The sequence below is a fragment of the Microcaecilia unicolor genome, chromosome 2 (genome assembly GCF_901765095.1).
Source record: "Microcaecilia unicolor chromosome 2, aMicUni1.1, whole genome shotgun sequence".
Classification (NCBI taxonomy): domain Eukaryota; kingdom Metazoa; phylum Chordata; class Amphibia; order Gymnophiona; family Siphonopidae; genus Microcaecilia; species Microcaecilia unicolor.
Window position 1 is genome coordinate 331,838,231 of NC_044032.1, and position 24,958 is coordinate 331,863,188.

The 24,958-nt window shown below is 42.3% G+C and overlaps 1 protein-coding gene across 3 annotated transcripts in view; it reads left to right on the forward strand.

The window, feature by feature from the left end:
- GNE (glucosamine (UDP-N-acetyl)-2-epimerase/N-acetylmannosamine kinase) overlaps window positions 1-24,958 on the forward strand; it is a 497,606-nt gene that overhangs the window by 314,679 nt on the left and 157,969 nt on the right. For all 3 annotated transcript variants that reach the window (XM_030194355.1, XM_030194356.1, XM_030194357.1), the window contains exon 7: window positions 6,464-6,674. In XM_030194355.1, the coding sequence (XP_030050215.1) occupies window positions 6,464-6,674 (211 nt within the window). The remainder of the gene's footprint in view (window positions 1-6,463; window positions 6,675-24,958) is intronic.

Genomic DNA, 24,958 nt, shown 5'->3' on the forward strand with positions numbered 1-24,958 from the left:
TAAAAGATTTTGAAGGCTTGTTTTTTTTTCTAAGTACCTATGTTAATATATGCCAATTATCTACTCCTGAATATTATGTTTTAAACTGATTGTTTAACAATGTTTATTAATTTAGAAGTTAAGTTTTATACAATCCCCAAGTTTAAGGAGGAATGGATCTCATGATGGATTATACTTGTAGGGGGTAATTCTATAACAGGGCACTGGTAAAAAGAAAGAAAATATTCTTCCTTTACAGGATACTAGCATAACAGTGAAAATACATACTTTATAAGCATGAGGACTTAAGTCAGCCATAGAACTGGCATAAGTGGATGTGCCTCAGTTCCAGAGAGGTGCACAAAACAGCATTCTATAAATTACGCACTTAAGTGTGAATCCCACCCACTTTTCATCAGACTCTACCTATATGTATGCCCACATGTAAAATATGCGCTATGTAAGATATGTTTGTATTTACAGAACAGCGCTTAGATGGAATTCTGGCATTTATGCACTTGTGTACGTATATATTTGTATATGCCATTGTTCTCATAAGCTATGCACATAACTTATATAATCACCCTTGTAGTGTTAGTATCAAGTTATTGTTTATATACTACTGTAACCCCAAAAGGGTTCACCATGGTTTACAATAGTTAATACAGAAAATCTGTATAATCAAATGAGTCAGGAATTAATAACACAAATTACAATCCCATCAAAAAAGAAAAACATAGGAAGAAAGAAATTCCAAATCATCTCTTCCTAAAAATAATATAATATGTCTCTAAACGTAATATAAAAGGTAAGGAATTCCAAAATGGAGCAACCATGCAAGAAAACAAAGATTTAAAATTAAAAAAAACAAAAACCAGATCCTTAGCACTTGGAAATCTGAAAATCAAAGTGTCTCTGTACTGTTGTACATATGAAATTTTCAAAATAAAAAAGAGGTTATGAATTCAAAGCAATTATTCTGTGAATTGGATGGTGAGGAAGATCCTTAAATACCAAGAAATGCAGTTAAAGACCAAGAAAATGTGGCAGAAAAATAAATATTTCCCATCATATTGGGCACCACAGACTTAATTAAAAAGAATTTTCAAGCACACTTGGATAGGTTGCCTATCTTGTGAACTAGAAACAGAAACATGATGGCAGATAAGGGCTATATGGCCCATCCAGTCTGCCCATCCTGAATAACCACTAAGTCTTCCTTTTCTTAAGAGATTCCACGTGTCTATCCCACACCTTCTTAAACTCTCAGTCTTTGTCTCCGCCGGGAGGCCACTGCACACATCTACCACTCTTTCTGTGAAAACATATTTTCTCAGATTCGTCCTAAGCCTATTTCCTCTTAACTTCATCTAATGCTTTTTCATTCTAGAGGTTTTCTTCATTTGAAAAAGGCTCACCTCCTATACATTAAAGCCACTGAGGTATTTGAACGTCTCTCATATCCCCTCTCTCCCGCCTCTCTACCAGTATATACATGTTGAGGTTCATGAGCCTGCCCCTATATGTTTTATGACCGAGACCGCTGACCAATTTTGTAGTCACCTTCTGGATCAACTCCATCCTGTTTATATCTTTCCGTAAGTGCGGTCTCAAGGATTGCACACAGTATTCTAAATGGGGCCTCACCAGAGACTTGTACATGTACGCTATCGCCTCTTTCTTTTTCCTGCTGGTTATCCCTCTCCTTATGCACCTGAGCATTCTTCTTGCTGGTTATCTCTCTCCTTAGGCACCCGAGCATCCTTCTGGCTTTTAGCGTCACCTTTTCTACCTGTCTGGCCACCTTAAGGTCATCGGACACAGTCACCCCCAAGTCCTGCTCTTCTTTCATGCACAGAAGCTCTTCACCCCTTATGCTGTACCTTTTTCTCAGGTTTTTGTGACCCAAGTGCGTGACCCTGCATTTCATAGCATTAAATCTTAGTTGCCAATTTTCAGACCATTCTTCAAGTTTCGCCAGATCCCTCCTCATGCTATCCATACCCTCCAAGGTGTTCAGCCTATTACAGAGTTTGGCATCATCCACAAAGAGACAAACCTTACCAGACAGCCCTTCTGTAATATCACTCACAAAGATGTTAAAAAGAACCGGCCCAAGGACCAACTCCTGTGGTACACCATTGTAACATCCTTTTCCTCATAGCAAACTCACTTTACCACTACCCTCTGTCTCCTTCTGTTTAACCAGTTTTTAATCCAGTTAGTCACTTTAGATCCCATACCGAGGGCACTCAATGTACTTATCAGACGCCTGTGTGGAACTGTGTCAAAGGCTTTGCTAAAATCTAAGTACACCACGTCTAGCGCCCGTCCAACATCCAACTGTTTGATCACCCAGTCAAAGAAGTCATTCAGATTTGTCTGACAAGCAGTGGCGTACCAAGGGGGGGGGAGGCGGTCCGCCCCGGGTGCACGCCGCTGGGGGGGTGGTGCCGTGTGCCTGTTGGCTGAGTCCGCTCGTTCCCTCCCTGCTGCTCCCTCTGCGTGGAACAGGTTACTTCCTGTTCCGGGGCAGAGGGAGCAGCAGGGAGGGAATGAGCAGACAAAGCAAACAGAGGCGCGGCACCCCCCCCCCCCCCCAAGCAGGTAAAAATGCACCTGGGGGGAGGGTGTAATTTCGCCAGTGGGGGGCTGCACTGCACCCGGGGGGGGGCGCATCGGCGATCCGCCCCGGGTGTTAGGCAGCCTAGGAACGCCACTGCTGACAAGATCTGCCTCTAGTGAAACCATGCTGCCTCAAATCCTGCAGTCCATTCAGTTTGAGAAACCTCACGATCTTCTGCTTTAGAAACGTTTCCATTAGTTTACTCACCATTGAGGTCATATTGACCAGTCTGTAATTTACAACCTCCTCCTTGCTACCGTTCTTGTGCAGAAGGACCACATCCACCCTTCTCCAGTCCTCCAGGACCACTCCATATTCTATAGAAGCATTGAACAGGTCAGACAGCAGAGCAACCAGAACTTCTCCAAGTTCCATGAGTACCCTTGGGTTTATCCCATCAGGCTCCATCACTTTGTCTACTTTTAGTTTAGCCAGCTGCTCATGAACACAGTCTTTTGAGAATCGGTCCAGGTCTACTGTACGTCCATTCTCAGCATTTGTCTTCTGTGGTCCTGCCCCTGGCCTTTCATCCGTGAACACTGAACAGAAATATTTGTTTAGCAGTTCAACTTTACACTTATCAGCTTCTACATATTCCTCCTCCTCAGCCTTGAGCCTCACAATGCTATTATGGCATGTTGTCCTGTCACTTACGTATCTAAAAAATGTCTTGTCCCCCTATTTTACCGTATCAGCTATTTTTGCCTCTTCACTTTCCTGACAGCTTTTCCAGCTTCTCTTAGCTTTCCAGGTATTTGTGCGTGTCTTTCTCTTTCAGAGTATCTTATAATGTATAAAAGCTAACCTTTTTTCCCTTTACCTTTTCAGCTACTATATTCGAGAACCAGAGCGGCTTTCTTTTCCTCTTACTTTTATGTAATTTTCTAACATAAACATGAGAGCTCCTTTCAGTTTCGCTCACTGATGTTCTGTTTCCTTCAGCTGTTCCCATCCAACTAACTCTTTCCTGAGAAATTCCCTCATCTCAGAAAAGGTAGTTTTTTTTAAATCTAGGACCTTCAGTCTTGAATAAGCCTTCTCCTTTTGTGTCTTAATATTAAACCACACCATCCGATGGTCACTAGATACCAAATGATCTCCCACCATAACATTGGAAACATTCTACTCGCTGGTAAGCACCAGGTCTAGAATCGCTCCATCCCCCGTCAGTTCCGTCACCCACTGCTAGAACTATTCTTCCTGTAGAGAATCTAAGATCCCTTTGCTTCTAGACGGCCCTACAGCAGGGACACTCCAGTCGATGTCTGGCATATTAAAGTCACCTATTAGTAGTACCCTCTCTTTCTTAGCTATCTTGTGAATGTCTTCAATTAAATCTCTGTTCATTTTTTCTGATTGTGCGGGTGACCTGTATATTACACCAATGTAAATACATTTTCCTTTCCTTTCCTTCTTACCAGTTTAACCCACAGTTTAACTTCTTCCTTACCCCGTATGTCCTGCAATTTTGTCACTTTAATATTATTATTAACATATAATGCCACTCCTCAACCCTTTTTTCCTACCCTGTTCTTCCTGAGTAGATTATAGCCAGCTATAACTACATCCCAGTCATGGTTCTCTGTAAGCCACAGCTCCGTGACTGCCACTAATCCAAATCGGTTTCTTTCATTGCAGCTTCTAGGTCTAGAATTTTGTTTCCTATACTAAGGGTATTGGTATATAAGGCTCGCCAGATTTTATTTCCCTGTTCTATAAAGGCATTGGATGTCTTGCCATTCTGAAGGTTACTAATGCCTTTGGGGCTTCTCTCACCCTTCTTCAGCCAGTTTAGTTTAAAGTCTTCTGTAGTACTTTAACCAGTCTGTTACTAAAGACACTTCGTCCCTTCCTTGATAGATGGAAACCATCACCGCTCAGTAGCTCTTGGAAAATCATCCCATGGTCAAGGAAGCTGAAGCCCTCACGTTGGCACCAACCACGCAGTCACACATTCGCCTCCAGAATGTGAGCTTCCCTCATCCATCCTTTATCTTCAACAGGAACGATCAATGAGAACACTACCTCCACGCCTAGGTTCCTCACCACCTGACCCAGAGTCATGAAATCCCACTTGATATGTTCAGTAGGATATCTAGCAGTATCATTTGTTCCATCATGGATGAACAGCATAGGATAGTGGTCAGTAGGCTTGATGAGTCTCAGCAAACTTTCTGTCACATCTTGAATCTTGGCACCAGGCAGACAACACACCTTCCTAGACAACATGTCTGGTTGGCAGATGGGCGCTTCAGTACCTCTCGGAACAGAATCATCAACCACGACTACCTTTCTTTTCTTATTAGGCACCAATCCAGCGGCCTTGGGATTTTTGATCATAGTTTCTTCCTGTTCTTGAGATCCTTTTAGCTCTTCTACATTCAGGGATGCAAACGATTCTTCATTTTAACAGAAGATGGCGTTGGGAGGGTTGATTTACCAGGATCTGGTAGCATATGTTCAGCTGTCCTCTTTCTCCATTAGACCTCCCTTTGCTGGAGATCACCAATATTTCAACATGCATCTCTGGAATGAATTTCTGGTTGCTCTCTTTGGCACAGTGGAAATACTAGAACAAGTGTTCTCAGTACATTTTGAGAGATCATATTCCATATCTCCTGGCTTATGAATGAAGCTCATTAATCTTATGGTATATGCTGAACTAACCCTTATGGCAACATTGCATCTCGGGTGAACTTCTGTTGAAGAGAGATGCAGTTCTGCCTTCAGTCCACACATTCATGCCCCATTATTGTATAGACAGTAACTCCAATGTAATAGGTTCAGCCAGTTCATTTAATTTCATTTATTAATATTTATAGTCCACCCTTATCTAGGGCGGTGTACAACAAAACGCATATAATAATACATATACAGATACCAATGTTGCAACAAAAAAACAGCATTATTCAGAGCAGTCTATCAAAAAATAATGTACAAAAAAAACGGTACAGGCTTTATGATACATGTGCATAATAAGCCAGGCACAACAAATATTCTTTAAGCTACTGCCTAAACAAGGTTGCCTGAGACTGGGTCTTCAAAAGGAGTGGCAATTTATTCCATTCTCAGTATACAGTACATTTTTTTTAATTTTAATTGTCATGATTTTGTCAAAAAATACATAAAGGACATTTGAACCTATCAAAAATAGTTCCTATCCTATTGGCAGATTATTATTTCTCCCTTTTTGCTGAAGATAACATTTGGCTAGAGGGTCCCACTTGTGACTATATAAAACCGCTGGTCTTCAGAGAAAACAGTTTGCCTGTTAAAGGTGTTTTCCTGAAGACAGCAGTTTACTAATCACTCAGACTCTTCCTTTTTGCATTGAGTCTGTTAGTTTAGTTGCAAAACTGAGGCACACTATATTCTTATGGGTAAAAGGGGAGCTACTGCTTATGCTTATTAGATCCATAGGGCTTTCTCTAGAAAACCTGAGAAATTCCTAAGGCTTTGCTGAATATATGCAGTAGTTCCTGTCTGTTGGGAGTTCTTTTTGATTCAGGTTTTTTTTTTGTTTTGTTTTTTACCTCAAAACAATCCTTAGGAAGTCCCTTGAGCATGACTTCATGACTTGCTTGTTTTCAGAGAAAGTAAAGTTTCTTACCTATAATATGTGCTGTCATATGTCCATTTTACCAGTTAAAGCCTCCATCCTCCCCTTTAAAATTGTTCTTCTGTGTCAAAAGTTTGTATATGGAGCTAAGGCAAAGCCTGAGGTGGCTGCTCCATTGGAACTGCCTTGCATTGGTCAGGAAAGGCTCATTCCTTTCCCAGAAAGGAAATCTACATGAAATTAGCTATATGGTACTGAGCATGTACTAAGGATCTGATATATTCTTTGGAATCTTACAGTTCAAAGATCTATGGAGATGGAAACTCTGTTCCAAGAATTGTGAAATTCCTCAAATCCATTGATCTCGCTGAGCCACTGCAGAAGAAGTTTCAATTTCCTCCTGTGAAAGATAGCATTTCTCAGGATATTGATCACATTCTGGAAACACAGAGTGCACTAGCTGTGGATCTTGGTGGGACAAACCTTAGGATAGCTATTGTCAGCATGAAGGTAAGCAAGTTGCACCTAATTTTCTTTATGCGTCTGTGAAATTTTGCACATAATGGAGTGTGTACATAATTGCACAAAATCATGTAATTTTCCAAAGGGTGAAATCAGGCCCCACTGGAGGAAAGCAGCAGCAATGTGCATGCACACCATGGGGGTAATTCTCAATAGATTACCTAAAGCAGGCCTTAACAAATTTTAATTAAAATCTAGGAGCTAACCCAAAAGCTTAGGATCCAGCATCTGAGACCTATCTCGCTTCTCCTTCCCCAGCCCTCCAACATTGTCTGCAGTGAACTTTAATTTTTATTGGGGGGGGGGGGCAGGAGAGGGGAGAAGAGGGATGAGCAGCTCTTTCAGAAACTGATTTAGTAAGGCTCTTTTCCTATTCTATTTCCCTGGGCAAAGAAACTTCAGTAAATCAGTTTCTGAAGGTGTGCCTTTGCTAGTCCCTGGCAGAAGCCAGTAGTCTCCCTTTCCATAGATTGCTGTCTATGGGAAGGGAGACTACTCTCCAGCCTTCACACAGCTCCTCTCATGCCAGCGTTCACCCAGCCCCTCTCATGTTGTCCTTCCTGCCTTAACCCAGTCATTCTCTCATGCCCCCACTTCCAGTCTACACTCCATCAGTGTCTCTCATGCCCTCCCCCCCAGCCTTAACCCAGTCAATTTCTTTTATTCCCCGCCTTCAGCCAGTCTCTCATGCCCTCCCTCCAGCTTTCCCCTGGTCAGTCTCTTTCAAGGAAGTTAGATTGAGAACAGGGGACGGCATGAGCATATCGGACCCATTATGGGGGCTGAGTCCAGTAGTCTGAGCTTGCCGTCATATTGGTACACCCAAAACAATAGCAAACACTATTGAAAACATAGGAAATGCTTATTAGAAATAAGGGATTGCCTATGCGTGGCCTATCTGTAAAAAGTCTAAAGCTGTTCCAGTTGGATAGGCAGTGCCTTAAAAGGTGGAGGATAAAGGATTTAATTTATTTTGTTTTTATTTATTTGATGGCTTTTTTATTTATATGAAAGCTTCCCATATTTATATATATATATCATGAAATAAAATTGAGTGTTATTTAAACAACATAAAAAAAATGATTGTAGCTGATAGAAACAGCAGTAATAAATTCTGTATTTGTACTCGTTTTTCTGCTCGGTTCTATAGAATACAGTAATACATGGCCAAATCTCAGTGAGGATATCCTGTTTCCTGATAGGTTTATCTTAACACTTGTTGCAATATGCCTTGGGAAGCCTGGTGTTATAAAGATGGAATATATTCTAATTAAATGGAAGTAAAATTAAACTCTCCTTTCATTGGGGCACATGGAATCGCATCTTCACTTCATCTCTTTTGTAGAAGTTGACATTTAGATACACAAATGGATTATTCTGTTTTGAGCATGTTTCAGGGATAAATGGTTTTGTAAGCCAAAATAATAAAAATAAATAATTTTTCATGCAGATCTCATTTGTGGAAACATAACCAAATGGGCTATAAGCCCCTATTGCAGTCCATTGGTTTTCTTATATTTTGTTCTTGTGATGACTGTGCCAAAACTGAAAACTCTTATCTCTTCTATTGGTTGATAATAAAAGGAGCTCATTGTAAACACTATCCACCTTAAAATGTTGTTTTATGGCTGTACATGAGGAATTCTGATATTGCATAAATAAATGTGTGTTTTTGTTTGTAGTCGTACATCCAAAGGTTATATAATCCTTTCAGGAAAGCCAGTTAATCGTTTATTAGTGGAGCATAACCACAAAGGCGTGGCATGGTTGCATTTTCAATATGGTAATACTAGAGCCCAGCTAAGGAACAGGTTATTTTGAGTTAGTCTTCACTGAGCCGCACTATGCAGCAGGTTCAGGAAGTCTTGTGGTTTCGTCCTGCGAGAGTTCTTGAACTTTTGCACAGCACAGTTTGAGTATATGGTGAGCCCAATCACTGTGCAGAGCCAGGAAAGCTGTTTTAGAGGCAGCGCTGTGAAAGGAAAAAATATATATATTTTGGGGGACATGAAATCCTGGGTGCCAGGGTGCAATTTCTAGGTGCCATGGTAACCTGGCACCTGGGATTTATCGAGCCCTGGCCTAGAGCTAGGCACCGGGATGGTGCACTCCCTAAGCGGGAATTCAATAACAGCAGTTGCTTGCAGAACAGCTTTTGTAGAATGCTAGCGCATTTTTTTGAGGGGGTAAGCAAACATGTGGACAATGGGGAGCCGGTTGATATTGTATATCTGGATTTTCAGAAGGCGTTTGACAAAGTGCCGCACGAAAGACTCCTGAAGAAATTGCAGAGTCATGGAATCGGAGGTAGGGTATTATTATGGATTAAGAACTGGTTGAAAGATAGGAAGCAGAGAGTAGGATTGCGTGGCCAGTATTCTCAGTGGAGGAGGGTAGTTAGTGGGGTCCCGCAGGGGTCTGTGCTGGGTCCGTTGCTTTTTAATGTATTTATAAATGACCTAGAGATGGGAATAACTAGTGAGGTAATTAAATTCGCCGATGACACAAAATTATTCAGGGTCGTCAAGTCGCAGGAGGAATGTGAACGATTACAGGAGGACCTTGCGAGACTGGGAGAATGGGCGTGCAAGTGGCAGATGAAGTTCAATGTTGACAAGTGCAAAGTGATGCATGTGGGTAAGAGGAACCCGAATTATAGCTACGTCTTGCAAGGTTCCGCGTTAGGAGTTACGGATCAAGAAAGGGATCTGGGTGTCGTCGTCGATGATACGCTGAAACCTTCTGCTCAGTGTGCTGCTGCGGCTAGGAAAGCGAATAGAATGTTGGGTGTTATTAAGAAGGGTATGGAGTCCAGGTGTGCGGATGTTATAATGCCGTTGTATCGCTCCATGGTGCGACCGCACCTGGAGTATTGTGTTCAGTACTGGTCTCCGTATCTCAAAAAAGATATAGTAGAATTGGAAAAGGTACAGCGAAGGGCGACGAAAATGATAGTGGGGATGGGACGACTTTCCTATGAAGAGAGGCTGAGAAGGCTAGGGCTTTTCAGCTTGGAGAAGAGACGGCTGAGGGGAGATATGATAGAAGTGTATAAAATAATGAGTGGAATGGATCGGGTGGATGTGAAGCGACTGTTCACGCTATCCAAAAATACTAGGACTAGAGGGCATGAGTTGAAGCTACAGTGTGGTAAATTTAAAACGAATCGGAGAAAATTTTTCTTCACCCAACGTGTAATTAGACTCTGGAATTCATTGCCGGAGAACGTGGTACGGGCGGTTAGCTTGACGGAGTTTAAAAAGGGGTTAGATAGATTCCTAAAGGACAAGTCCATAGACCGCTATTAAATGGACTGGAAAAATTCCTCATTTTTAGGTACAACTTGTCTGGAATGTTTTTACGTTTGGGGAGCGTGCCAGGTGCCCTTGACCTGGATTGGCCACTGTCGGTGACAGGATGCTGGGCTAGATGGACCTTTGGTCTTTCCCAGTATGGCACTACTTATGTACTTATGTACTTAAGTCCACATTTACGTGCTTAAATTTAGGTATGAGCGCTTACATTAGCCAAGAGGCTCTTGTAAGTGCTTGCACCTAATTGTAGGCAGTTAGGTGAGTAAGTACTAGCATGTTATAACCCATGCATATAACTGCCTGACATGCCCCCAACTTGCCCATGCCTCTTCCAGGTCCACTACCCCTTACAGTTGTGCACTCTGGAATTTCAGCGTGCAACTTACAGAATACAGACTAAGGGCATTATGTGAGTAACTTCAAATTAGTGCCAATCAGTACCAATTCACATAAATTATAGCCAGTAATATTAGCATGTAATTTATCTATTAAGTTACATCTCAATTGACCTTATTTTATAAGTTGCATGCTAGTTGGAAATTTGGTCACAAAACTTGCTAGAATTATGGGATATGCCCTTTCTCCTCACAATAGTATGCATACTGATCCCTGCAACTTCACATTTCATACCTATAGATCAGGGACAGACTGACTGTGATCTGGGCCCCTGGGCACTATGGGTCAGGGGCCCCTAACCGCCTATCAATAGTGATTGAAGTAGATGGAAGCTAGGGAAGAATGGGCCTCCTACTGCTTGCTGTTGCCCCAACAGTCAGTCCACCCCTGCTATAGAGGATTTTTTTATGTTTTATTTACTTTAATATATTATACCTGTTAGTTTTATATAATTTCCAGTATTTTAGTACATAATTCTCCTCTTTCAGGTTTTATGTTTCATCTGACATCAAGAATGAATTAGTTTTATTGCACTTGACAGATAAAATTGGCCAACTGGATTTAATATGAAACATAAATACACAATGGCACTCATTTTCAAAAAATAAAAATGTCTCAAAAGTGGCACAATGTGCCAGATGGACATTTTTCTTGCCAAAACATCTAAATTGCAATTTTCGAAAAGGCAGAGTTTGTCCAAATAGCAAGGGAGCATGTTGGATGTGTGTTTTGGGCGGGACTTGGAGGGGGGAGGGGGCTTACAATCTAGACGTTTTTCTGCAATAATGGAACTGAAAAATTGTCCAGGGCAGAAAAGAAGTATGTTTTTGTCTAGACCTGTTTCATCACAACTAAGTCAGAAAAAGGGTTCCCTAACTGATCATCTGACCACTGAAGGGATGAAGACATGACTCCTCCCCCATTAATCCCCCCGTGTCTTTAATATGTTTGTTACGTTCTGGCCCCTTCTTAGCTGATTTGGACGCCATCGCGGCTGAGGGAGTCAAATATTTGTCCATATAACCTAGAGATTCCTTACGTGGTGAAGGTGCGTGCAGTTTAAACACTTAATCCGCTGATGGAAAGAGATTAAGGAGGGAACCCCTGAGCAGCTTCAGACTCACACGTCCGATGCTCCTCACCACATCACGTGATCCCTACTGAGCTCCTGTTTTAAACTAGCAAGTTGAACACAGATAGGACAAGACTTAAGTCTCCAGATGATTGGCCTTGAAACTAAAGCACCACAATTATTACAGAGAATAAAAGTCATCCTGATTGGTTGAAATGGGTGTGAACAGGTGTACTATGATAGGGTTAACAGTCTGCAAGGAGTGAAGTTAATGAGTTTTGGCTTGTCTATATATGACTGGAAAACCCTGGGGTGGGTGGGAGTATAAATCCCAGTGAGTTAGCCAAGTACTGTAACCAAAAAAAGTTCTTTAGGTGTGACCAGAAATGATATAGTCTGATCAAACAATTTTCAGTTGATGTAAGTATCAAATTGCACTAGAATATAACTTTCCTTTAGTAAATAAATCTAAATATTTCCAATAATTATAGCAGTTTCATCAATATAAAATGCAAATTTATAACCAGTTGGAAGACTAAGTTTTTGTTTTTGCCTTGAACTGGCAGAACCTTTCCACAAAGTTAGAATGCTACAGGACAAGAAGCAGTTAGGAAAGCCTATCCTGTATCAGAGCTAGGCAGGAAAGGAAAGAGGGTATTTTGTTGTTGTTGTTGTTTTTGCCTTTTTGGGAGGAGGGGGGCAGGGTTAGAAGACAGAGAAGTGCACCACAATACAGGTTCACAGGACAAATTAATTAAGCAATAAACATTAAATTCAAGAGAATATATATATCAGGTAGCTAAACCTATAGCCAAAAAGTTGAGAAATTAGAATAAAAATAATCAGAAATCACTTAGCAGTATTTTGGTTAAGGTCCAGCACATGGAATGCCACATGTGCAATTTTAACTTAGTATCCTCTAGTAGAGGATGAACATTTTGAGAATACAAGTCAGACAAATCCAGAGGAATCAAGATTCCAAGATATTGGAGTGCTTTATCCTCCCCAAGACAGTGGAAATGGTGCCACCCAGGAAGATCGCACACTAACAGGCAGGGCCTTGGATTTTGCCAGATTAAGTTTAAAACCATATAGGTGACCATATTTGCCAACCAACTTCATCAATCTAAAAAGTGTAATGTGAAGATCAGTTAGCATAAATAAATCATCAGCGAATGCCAGAGCCTTAATATGATAATCTAAAACAGTCACCCCAACAATATCGGTGCCACGAAGCAGGGGTTCTAAAGTGAATACAAACAAAAGTGAGGATAAGGGGCACCCCTGCCTCATACCCTATGGATGGAGATTGCAGAGGTGTTTACCCCGTTCACCAAAAGTTGAGCCTGCGGGCAAGCATACAGTGTCTTAACTGCCTGAAGCGAAGAAGGACCTTAAACAAAAAGGTCCAACTAACCTTACAAATGCCTTTTTGGCATTTAAGCTGACCGCTAAGGCAGGAATCTCAAGCGTCCTCCAATGTGAAATCACTAATAATACTGTACGCACATTGGTCACCGACTGCCGCGATTTTACGAAGCCCTCTTGTGCCTCACTCACCAGGTCAGGTAGATAATTGGCTAAGCGATTCCCCAAGAATTTAGATAACAGTTTAATGTTCACATTAATTAATGTGATAGGGGCAATAAGAATCTGCCACCTCTTTTGGCTTATTTGGTTTTGGCAGCAAGGTGATCAATGCTGTGTTATGTTGAGGGAAAGAGCCAACGGCTATTACATCTGCATAATATTCCAGCAGTGGACCTATAAAATGTTGCATGGCCTTATAAAATTTCCCTGAATAGCCATCTGTTCCCAGTTTCAAAAAGTTTGTGTTTTAATTGGCTGCTGTAGTTCTTTAGCTTGTATAAGTGTGTTAAGAGCCCTTACTTCCTCAGGGGGCAGCTAAGGAAGCCTAGCTCGATCTAAGAAAGAGTTAATCTCTATTTTGGAAACAGATTCCCTTTCTGCATATAGAATTTGGAAATGCACCAAAAAGAGTTGGGCTAACTCATCATCTCGGCCGGTCACCTGGCCTGATGAAGTGCGCAATGCAGAAACCGCCTGCCCCCCCCCTCAAATGTCTTAGCCACTCGGGCCAGCACTTTACCGGCCTTATTTCCATACTGATGAAATCTATATTTCCTATATAATAGCTGATGTGTTGCCTTTTATTGTATTAATGACTTGAGTGGCAATAAAATTATCCTGAATAACTTGTGAAGGGGACTATTGATAAGCCCTTTTATCTTTTCGTAACTGTGATTCTAAGTGAATAATACCAGGTGCTATCCTCTTATTGTGTTGGCTAGTGTATGCTATTATATCCCCCTGAAGAACCGCTTTAGCAGTATCCCAAAATAATGTAGGCTGCTCAGCATGATGACCATTAGTGGACAAAAAATAATCCCAGCATTGGTTAAATCGCGCAAAAAAATCAGGGTTGCTCACAAGATACCCAAGAAAACACCAACCATTAGATGGTTTATATGTCCTGGTGCCTCCAAATCAACCCACACCATAAAGTGGTCAGACACCCTCCCACCCTGGGCCCACGGCTGGCCCCAACACGTGCTGCTGAAAGGAGAGATTGCCTCACCCACACATAATCCAGTCTGGATGACTTACCATGAGCCCTGGAGAAATGTGTGAAATCTCTATCAGAAGATGGTACAATCATCAAGGGTCCACTAGATCTAATGCTGTTGCAAAGAAGCGGCATACTTCTCCACCTGGATCCCGCCTTCCCTTGAATTGAGGAACAGTGTAGCTGAGCATCCATAACCAAATTCATTTCCCCTATCACCAGCAAATTGGCATCTGAAAAGGGAAGAAGCTTCTGCACCATTGTAGGATAAAACATTTTATCACATGGGCTGGGGCAATAAATGACCAAAAAAAAAAATAAGACCTGCTATGTACCTAGAGTTTTAATAGTAAGGACCGCCCCTTATCATCTTTAAATGCCAGGTCTGTGTGATAACTAAGGGATTTCCTAAATAGTACTGCCACACCCCCTTTGTGGCTCCCGGAAGAGGAATAAAAAATGTCACCCACCCAGTGGCTTTGAAGTTTTTGATGTTCAGAATCTGTCAGACACATTTCCTGTAAACAGGCTATATCTGTGCCATGTCGGTTAAGAGAGGTTAAAATTTTTGCTCACTTTATTGGTGATGTTATGTCCCCCACCTTCCAAGAAATTAGGCAACAAAAGGAACCAGTTATTATAACCTGGAACTCCCAATCCATGATTTCTTTGGCATGGTCGGAGACCCAGGATGCCCAGCCTTCATCCCAAGCCCCATCCCACTCTCTAAAATTGCAATATCTTTCCTGTGACATAAATACCGAATTGTTTCCCAGCCCCCATCATGGTGCCTCGTACTCTATCCCTCCCAACCCTTCCCCTTTCGCTACCCCTTTACCATCCCTCCCCCCACTATTATTAAACAATGTCAACATGGGAGAGCCATACTAAGATGTAACTATGGTCTCTCTCGCCCCCCCCCCCCCCAACCCATCAAGACACAGGTAAACCCACCCTGATCAGCCCTTTAACTTAACCACTGAGAACTGTCTTGCCTCTGAGACAGGAGTAACCTTCTGGAGGTCTCCTGGAGGGTGGACCCTTGCCCCCCAGGCAGAACCCCCGTCAAGAAAAACTCTGGCTACTAAATAAGTGTTAGACATAATAAATGTTTATTCAAATGGTCAAAGAAGCCAATCAGTAATTATTGAAATACCAACACATAAACTCCCAATACAGTATAATATGTAGCAAATAAAAACAGTTTTCCTTGGGAGCTGTCAATATGTCCACTTGCTAGTGGACACACTGAGGCTCGCCATCCTCAGTTTTGTTTCCTCTTAAATACTTTTTCTTCCTTTCTTAATTATCTTAATTATAATTATCCTTCCTACTTAATGAATATGCATCTTCCCAGAATATTCTATTTCCTGTTATGGTGATATTCCAGCACGTTCCATCAACTTCTATCATTTATTCCCTCAAATTGTCAGGGCCTGTCATGCACATAAGCATAAGTTTTCATTAGATAATGGTTAAAGTTACCATGTTACTGCCCCCACCCTCTTGCTAAGGCTACAATTTTACCCACACCCACTTACTTCTCCTTTTGATTGTTTATCTGGATACTGCAGGTGTCCTTAGTCATAGGAGTCTCTGGCTCTTAGTTACTGTCCAGCAACTTATCACAAGTTAGCATAGGCCAAATGTCAAACCACAACCTTAGAAGGGTAGCTTTCAGAAAAGACTCATTTATGGCTGTCTTGCGACTCTTAAGTCTGCTCCCAGCTCAAGAAAAGCAAAATGGCTATATTAAAATAAAAACTAGAAAAATGTATGGTTTGCACCTTTTTATGGCCTCTATGATATACAGAACACTGCCTTATCATGAGTTTGAAAGAAACCAAAAATAAAATGTAGTTGAAAAAAGAGTGTCCTAGTAGCATTTATATTCCACATGCACTCAGTAGAAGTATAACACAGTGTTAACAACGCAGTCAATGGAAACTATCGCATTAGTGATATTCCTGAAGACTCTGTATAGTAGTCAGATTAAAGTTGCATAATCGCAAAGAACACTGCCTTAACAGAGTGCAGAAAGCATTCATAATACTTCCCAGCTAAGGTCAAAACTGGTAGATAATGATGCCAGTGTTCACAGTCCACAGGCGCACAGAAAAATATATCCCATAAGGAACAGCACAACCGACATGCGAGGTCTCATTATTAATGATCCTGAGAGCTCTGTGAACAAAGCAAATTAATGTGGTTGATAAAATGCCCTGGCCTTATCCAGTGTATCCAAGGACTTCCCACTTGCCATTTTGTGGTATATTTTTAGAATTGCAGGATAAAGCAGCAAGAAATGGATGACATAAAACTATTCAAGCTTAAAATACATGTGGACTGTGAAATATTGTAGGAAGGCCTTAGAAAATTGGAAGACTGGGCATCCAAATGGCAGATGAAATTTAATGTGGACAAATGTAAGGTGATGCACATTGGAAAGAATAATCCGAATATCATAGTTACTTAATGCTAGGGTCAGGACCTTGGGGGTCAGCACTGAAGAAAAAATCTAGGTGTCGTTATAGCTGGAATCTTCTGCTCAGTGTGCGGCAGTGGCCAAAAAAACAAAAAAGGATGCTAGGAATTATTAGGAAAGGGATGGTGGTGCATTTGCACCTTGAGTATTGCGTTCAGTTCTGGTTGCCGTATCTCAAAAAAGAAACAGCAGAATTGGAAAAAGTTCAAAGAAGAGGGACTAAAATTATAGAGGGGATGGGAATGCCTATTATATGAGGAAAGGCTAAAGAGGTTAGGGCTCTTCAACTTGGAAAAGAGACAGATGAGGGGGGATATGATTGATGTCTACAAAATCCTGAGTGGTGTAGAACAAGTAGAAATAAATTGATTTTGTACTTGTTCCAGAAGTGCAAAAACTAGGGGATACTCAATGAAGTTACATGGAAATACTTTTAAAACAAATAGGAAGAAATATTTTTTTCACTCTACAAATAGTTAAGCTCTGGAACTCTTTGCCAGAGGATGTGGTAACAGCATTTAGCGTATCTGGGTTTTAAAAAGGTTTGGACAAGTTCCTGAAGGAAAATTCCATAGTCTGCTATTGAGACAGACATGGGGAAGTAACTGCTTGCCCTGGGATTTGTAGCATGGATTGTTGCTAATAATTGGGTTTCTGCCAGGTACTTGTGACTGTTGGAAACAGGATGCTGGGCTAGATGGACCATTGGTCTGACCCAGTATGGCTACTCTTATGTTCTGTTATGATGTTTCTGTCCATCAACTTTCAACACAAAGGAGCAAAGCTTTGATGTTTCTCAGAGAGTGCCACCGAGCAGCCTGGTAAATGTGAATTGTTGCACCCTCAAGTTGCAATGTGTCCTTCTTTGTGCAGTAAAGCCCTTTCCTCTCTGAGCACACCACCCGAACTCTCATCCACTCTCTCATTACCTCTCGCCTTGACTACTGCAACCTACTCCTCACTGGCCTCCTACTCAACCATCTATCCCCCCTTCAGTCCGTCCAGAACTCTGATGCACGTCTTATCTTCTACCTCGACCGATATACTCGTATCAGCCCTCTCCTCAAGTCACTTCACTGGCTTCCGATCAGGTACCGCATACAGTTCAAGCTTCTCCTACTAACCTACAAATGCACTCGATCTGCAGCCCCTCCTTACCTCTCTACCCTCATCTCCCCTTACGTCCCTACCCGTAACCTCCGCTCCCAAGACAAACCCCTCCTTTCAGTACCCTTCTCCACCACTGCCAACTCCAGGCTCCGCCCTTTCTGCCTCGCCTCACCCCATGCTTGGAACAAACTCCCTGAGCCCATACGCCAGGCCACCACCCTGCCCATCTTCACGTCCTTGCTCAAAGCCCACCTCTTCAATGTCACTTTCGGCACCTAACCACTACATCTCTACTCAGGAAATTTAGACTGCCCCAACTTGACATTTCGTCCTTTAGATTGTAAGCTCCTTTGAGCAGGGATCGTCCTTCTTTGTTAATTTGTACAGCGCTGCGTAACCCTAGTAGCGCTCTAGAAATGTTAAGTAGTAGTACTAGTAGTAGTTGGTGTCTCTCGTGCCTGGGTCCAGACCACGAGGCCTCTGTGTTCTCTATTTGCATAGGCAGAAAAGTAGAGAGGCTCAGCATAAGAAATTTTTGGCGCTTCTAAGTGCAGTCCATTGATATCTTATCCTTAAAATCGAGCGTGGTACCGGAAGATTGGAGGGTGGCCAATGTAACGCCCATTTTTAAAAAAGGCTCCAGGGGAGATGCAGGAAATTATAGACCGGTGAGTCTGACGTCGGTGCCAGGGAAAATGGTAGAGGCTATTATCAAAAACAAAATTACAGAGCACATCCGAGGACATGGATTACTGAGACCAAGTCAGCATGGCTTTTGTGTGGGGAAATCTTGCCTGACCAATTTACTTCAATTCTTTGAAGGAGTGAACAAACATGTGGACAAAGGGGAGTCGGTTGATATTGTGTATCTGGATTTTCAAAAGGCGTTTGACAAGGTACCTCATGAAAGGCTACAGAGGAAATTGGAGGGTCATGGGATAGGAGGAAATGTCCTATTGTGGATTAAAAACTGGTTGAAGGATAGGAAACAGAGAGTGGGGTTAAATGGGCAGTATTCACAATGGAGAAGGGTAGTTAGTGGGGTTCCTCAGGGGTCCGTGCTAGGACCGCTGCTTTTTAATATATTTATAAATGATTTAGAGATGGGAGTAACTAGCGAGGTAATTAAATTTGCTGATGACACAAAGTTATTCAAAGTCGTTAAATCGCGACAGGATTGTGAAAAATTACAAGAGGACCTTACGAGACTGGGAGACTGGGCAGCTAAATGGCAGATGATGTTTAATGTGAGCAAGTGCAAGGTGATGCATGTGGGAAAAACAACCCGAATTATAGCTACGTCATGCAAGGTTCCACGTTAGGAGTTACGGACCAAGAAAGGGATCTGGGTGTCGTCGTCGATAACACACTGAAACCTTCTGCTCAGTGTGCTGCTGCGGCTAAGAAAGCAAATAGAATGTTGGGTATTATCAGGAAAGGTATGGAAAACAGGTGTGAGGAAGTTATAATGCCGTTGTATCGCTCCATGGTGCGACCGCACCTTGAGTATTGTGTTCAATTCTGGTCTCCGCATCTCAAGAAAGATATAGTAGAATTGGAAAAGGTGCAGCGAAGGGCAACTAAAATGATAGCGGGGATGGGACGACTTCCCTATGAAGAAAGACTAAGGAGGCTAGGGCTATACAGCTTGGAGAAGAGATGGCTGAGGGGAGACATGATAGAGGTATATAAAATAATGAGTGGAGTGGAACAGGTGGATGTGAAGCGTCTGTTCACGCTTTCCAAAAATACTAGGACTAGGGGGCATGCGATGAAACTACAGTGTAGTAAATTTAAAACAAATCGGAGAAAGTTTTTCTTCACCCAACGTGTAATTAAACTCTGGAATTCGTTGCCGGAGAAAGTGGTGAAGGCGGTTAGCTTAGCAGAGTTTAAAAAGGGGTTGGACGGTTTCCTAAAGGACAAGTCCATAAACCGCTACTAAACGGACTTGGAAAACTCCAAAATTCCAGGAATAACATGTATAGAATGTTTGTACGTTTGGGAAGCTTGCCAGGTGCCCTTGGCCTGGATTGGCCGCTGTCGTGGACAGGATGCTGGTTTCGATGGACCCTTGGTCTTTTCCCAGTATGGCATTACTTATGTACTTATGATATCAGTATCAGAAGCATCGGTCTCCATGGCTACTAGAGCTGCATCTGACACTAGGATTGCACTGGCATTGAGGAGGTCTTCCCCTGCCTCGACATTGGGTGCTGAGAGAGAACCCTGGAACCAGTCAGGATCGGACCTGACACTGAGAAGACCCTGATGCCAAGCATCAGTCAAAGACTAAGAAGCATTAGCATCAGGCCCCCTCGACGTATGGTGCCGGGAGCTCTGGGGCATATGTATTGCCAGCACCTGAGAAGTGTCGGCGCCGAGGGGATTGCCTCCCTCTGTTTCGATGCTGACATGGGAATCTCCATGTAGCCAGGATTCTGTTTCCATTTTGGCGCTGGTGGATTCACAGGCTATCTCCATCCCAACTCTGGCCCAGCCTTTACCGATGTCTACCTTAGGAATGGATGCCTGTTCAGGAGCGCATTGCCTTTAAATCTGCTCCTTGACCCATAAAATTATCTATGGGTTTGCCCCGGAGTATATGCACCCCTTGATCGACCTCCCGCCAGAGGAATGCTAATTCTGCTGCTCGTTCCTTCCTCCACCTTCACTTCCCAAACTGTGTAAGGGTGTCAAGTACAAGAGGATCTTCGCCTCATCTTTCTGCTGTTGGAGTCCTAAGCACTGGAATTCTCTCCCGCAACACCTTAAAACTCAAGCGGACCACGCCCTCTTCAAGAAGTTGTTGAAGACCTACTTCTTTGCCAAGACCTACTCCTCACTTTATACCGCTGCTTGATGGACCCTCCCTGGCTCCTACCCTGCTAGTTCACCCTGTTAGATGCTTCTCCCCCTGCATACTCCTTGTATATTCTTCTAAGTTTTCCTATTCTGTATTTTATTTAATGTTTGTAAGCCACATTGTGCCTGCATGAGTGGGAACATGTGGGATATAAGTGAACAATAAATAAATAAATCTGGGCCGTGCTCAAGGAGAAACTTGTGGGCTTGTAACAGTAGCACAATGCAGAGGCATCAGTGGCACTTGCACTACTCCAAGGAAGATTTTAATTTTTATGTACAGACTATCCAAATTTTTCCTAATTTGGCTAGAGCTACTCATCTGATAAGAGAACAGTTCCTTCAGTTAAAAGCTCATGCACTAGCATTAGGAGTGTCGTCCTTTCTTAGATTTCCTTGTAGATGTTTAATTACCTATTTGATCATCCTCAATTGGAAAATCTCATCTTAAGGAAAGAAAAAGTGAAAGGTTGATCTAATGTGCCTAGATAATTTACAAGTCAGTAATGCAAAGTCACTTACCTGTAGCAGGTGTTCTCGGAGGACAGCAAGGCATGTATTCTTACATCTGCATGATGTCTCCGGCAGAGCCCTGATGTGGATGCTATCTAGTGTTCTATTACTTTAAGAAGCCTTTGGCAGTGTCAACACCATGCGTGAGTGCCATCCCGCTTGGCATCAGCACATGGGGCCATCAGTACAATAACATAGAAAAGGAATGTAACTCCAAGGGGAGGAGGGAAGGGGTGTGTAAGAATACATGCCCTGCTGTCCTCGGAGAACACCTACTACAGGTAACTTCAATGTTTCCAAGGACAAACAGGATAGTCTGTCCATAAAAATTAAAATATTGGCAAAATTAGTTTTTAATATCCTTATTTTATACTGTTCAGAGTTTAGGGCAATGAGGAGAGTGGCTCTAGTAGTTATATCATATCATATCTTTATGTCTCAAGGAATTCAGTTAAATTCACCGAGTCCAACTATTTATCCTCCTCTCACTGAACTCTTTGCTAGTTAACAGAGTAGCAATTCAGAAGAACAATAGTATCAGCATCTTCAATAAGTAATACTTCCTTTAAATATTTCCTCAGGAGTATCTCAAATGAAAGTAATTTCTGATGAGGGAAGTTTAATATACGAAGATTCTTAGCTCTCAACATATATACTCTGTTATCCAAATGTCTATAAATCATAAGACTAGTCTTGATAGCAGATGTCCTAGTGTTTTTGTAAGGTTTTTAATCTGATTAGTAATTTGAGCCAGACATCTGTAGAAGGAGTGTACTGACTCTATATCTGCTTGGTTGGTAATAGTTTGCTGAGAAAATTCACACAACTGTGGCACTAAAGATCTAGCTAATATCTTCCAAATATCCACCTCAGGTAGTGGACTATAGACTGCCACCATAGACAAAGCAACAGCAGTATCTTGAGAGTTAATGGTATCAACACAGAGGCAGGTATGATCCACAGAATGTAGTAGCGAAGGAATATCATGGATCACAGAAGATGAAAACGTGGCCATGACACTTCTTTACATTTTTGCTCCTACCAAGAGGAAATATGCTTTTTGAATCTCCTTGAGTTGCTGCCCCTGAAGCAGCCTGTAATAGGCAAAAAGTGCTCACGTTTTCATCTTCCGAGATCCATTATCATCTTTCACTCTAAACAATTAATTACAGTCTGTTGGACATGAGTAACATCCAGTTCATTCCTGGGCATACCATTTGGAAAAAGCCCAGTATTCCAAGCTGACAAGGAGGTACTAGATGGAAAGGGGTCTGGCCTACCCCCTGAACTCAGTTTTTTTTTTTTTTAAGTTTCTCAATCTGAGAATCTAGGCTCAGTCACAAATAGAATTCATCTGAGAAATAAGTTGGGCCACTTGTCCAGACAAGTTAGCATTCATCTCAGAAATGGCCAACCACAAAGATTCAAAATTAAATTTTTGAGGTCTCTCTAGCTAACTAGACTGCTCATCCATCGAGGAACTGCTTAAATGAGGTTTACAACAACTGCCACACTCCCCCCTTCCAACCCTCTCCTTGCACTTCCATCTTCATCTCTTCAATCTGCCCAAAAATGTCAAGGCCAGTCCCTGTTGAATGTGGTACTCCTTACTCCAGCCTGTTGCTTCCTACCCTGACATGGCATCAAGCGCTGTATGCAATTTGTGGGGGTGGGGGTGAGGGTGGGGAGTTGGCTTGGGCTCTCACTCTCTTATGTCAACTGGTGTATTTAACATAGTAACATAGTAGATGACGGCAGAGAAAGACCTGTACGGTCCATCCAGTCTGCCCAACAAGATAAACTCATATGTGCTACTTTATATGTATACCTGACCTTGATTTGTATCTGCCATTTTCAGGGCACAGACTGTAGAAGTCAGCCCAGCCCTAGCCCCGCCTCCCAACCACCGGTGCTGCCACCCAATCTCTGCTAAGCTTCTGAGGATCCATTCCTTCTGAACAGGATTCCTTTATGTTTATCCCACGCATTTTTGAATTCTGTTACTGTTTTCATCTCCACCACCTCCCGTGGGAGGGCATTCCAAGTATCCACCACTCTAACATTGAAAAAATACTTCCTAACATTTTTCTTGAGTCTGCCCCCCTTCAGCCCCATTTCATGTCCTCTAGTTCTACAGCCTTCCCGTCTCCGAAAAAGGTTTGTTTGCGGATTGATACCTTTCAAATATTTGAACGTCTGTGTCATATCACCCCTGTTTCTCCTTTCCTCCAGGGTATACATGTTCAGGTCTAAGTCTCTCCTCATACATCTTGTAATGCAAATCCCATACCATTTTTGTAGCTTTTCTTTGCACCGCTTCAATTCTTTTTACATCCTTAGCAAGATACAGCCTCCAAAACTGAACACAGTACTGCAGGTGGGGTCTTACCAATGACTTGTACAGGGGCATCAATACCTCCTTTCTTCTGCTGGTCACACCTCTCTCTATGCAACCTAGCAACCTTCTGGCTTCAGCCACCGCCTTGTCACACTGTTTCGTTGCCTTCAGCTCCTCAGATACTATCACCCCAAGATCCCTCTCCCTGTCTGTACATATCAGACTCTCACTGCCTAACACATACTTCTCCCATGGATTTCTACTCCCTAAGTGCATCACTTTGCATTTATTTGCATTGAATTTTAATTGCCAAACATTAGACCATTCTTCTAGCTTCTGCAGATCCTTTTTCATGTTTTCCACTCCCTCCAGGGTGTCTACTCTGTTACAAATCTTGGTATCGTCTGCAAAAAGGCAATCGTTACCTTCTAACCCTTCGGCAATGTCACTCACAAATATATTGAATAGAATTGGCCCTAGCACCGATCCCTGAGGCACTCCACTACTCACCTTTCCCTCATCCGCGTGAATTCCATTTACCACCACCCTCTGGCATCTGTCAACCAGTTCCTAATCCAGTTCACCACGTTGGGTCCTAACTTCAGCCTGTCAAGTTTATTTAAGAGCCTCCTGTGGGGAACCGTGTCAAAAGCTTTGCTGAAATCTAAGTAGATTACGTCCATAGCACGTCCTTAATTTAATTCTCCGGTCACCCAGTCAAAGAATTCAATGAGATTCGTTTGGCACGATTTCCCTTTGGTAAAACCATGTTGTCTTGGATCTTGCAACTTATTGGCTTCCAGGAAATTCACTATCCTTTCCTTCAGCATTGCTTCCATACTTTTCCAATAACTGAAGTGAGGCTTACTGGCCTGTAGTTTCCAGCTTCTTCCCTATCACCACTTTTGTGAAGAGGGACCACATCCGCTCTTCTCCAATCCCACGGAACCTCTCCCGTCTCCAAGGATTTATTAAACAAATTAAGAGGACCCGCCAGAACCTCTCTGAGCTCCCTCAATATCCTGGGGTGGATCCCATCCGGTCCCACGGCTTTGTCCACCTTTACATTTTCAAGTTGTTCATACACACACACTTCTGTGAACGGTGCTATATCCGCTCCATTCTCATATGTACTTTTGCCAGTCAATCGTGGTCCTTCTCCAGGATTTTCTTCTGTGAAAACAGAAGTATTTGTTTAGCAAATTTGCTTTTTCTTCATCATAATCCATATAGCGGTTTCAGCATCTTTCAGTCTCACAATTCCATTTTTAGTCTTCCTCCTTTCACTAATATACCTGAAGAAATGTTTGTCGCTCCTCCTTACATTTCTAGCCATTTGTTCTTCCGCTTGCTCTTTCGCCAGACGTATCTCTCTCTTGGCTTCTTTCAGTTTCATACGGTATTCCTCTCTGTGTTCCTCTTATTTGGCGGGACTTGCAGCTCCAGTGATTAGAAAAATGATCTATAGGGATTCCAGCATTACCAACAGCTGACATGGTTAATTACATAAGAACTGCCATACTGAGACAAGTTGATCAAGTCCAGTATCCTATTTGCAACAATGGCCAGTCCAGGTATTCAGAGGCTCCATT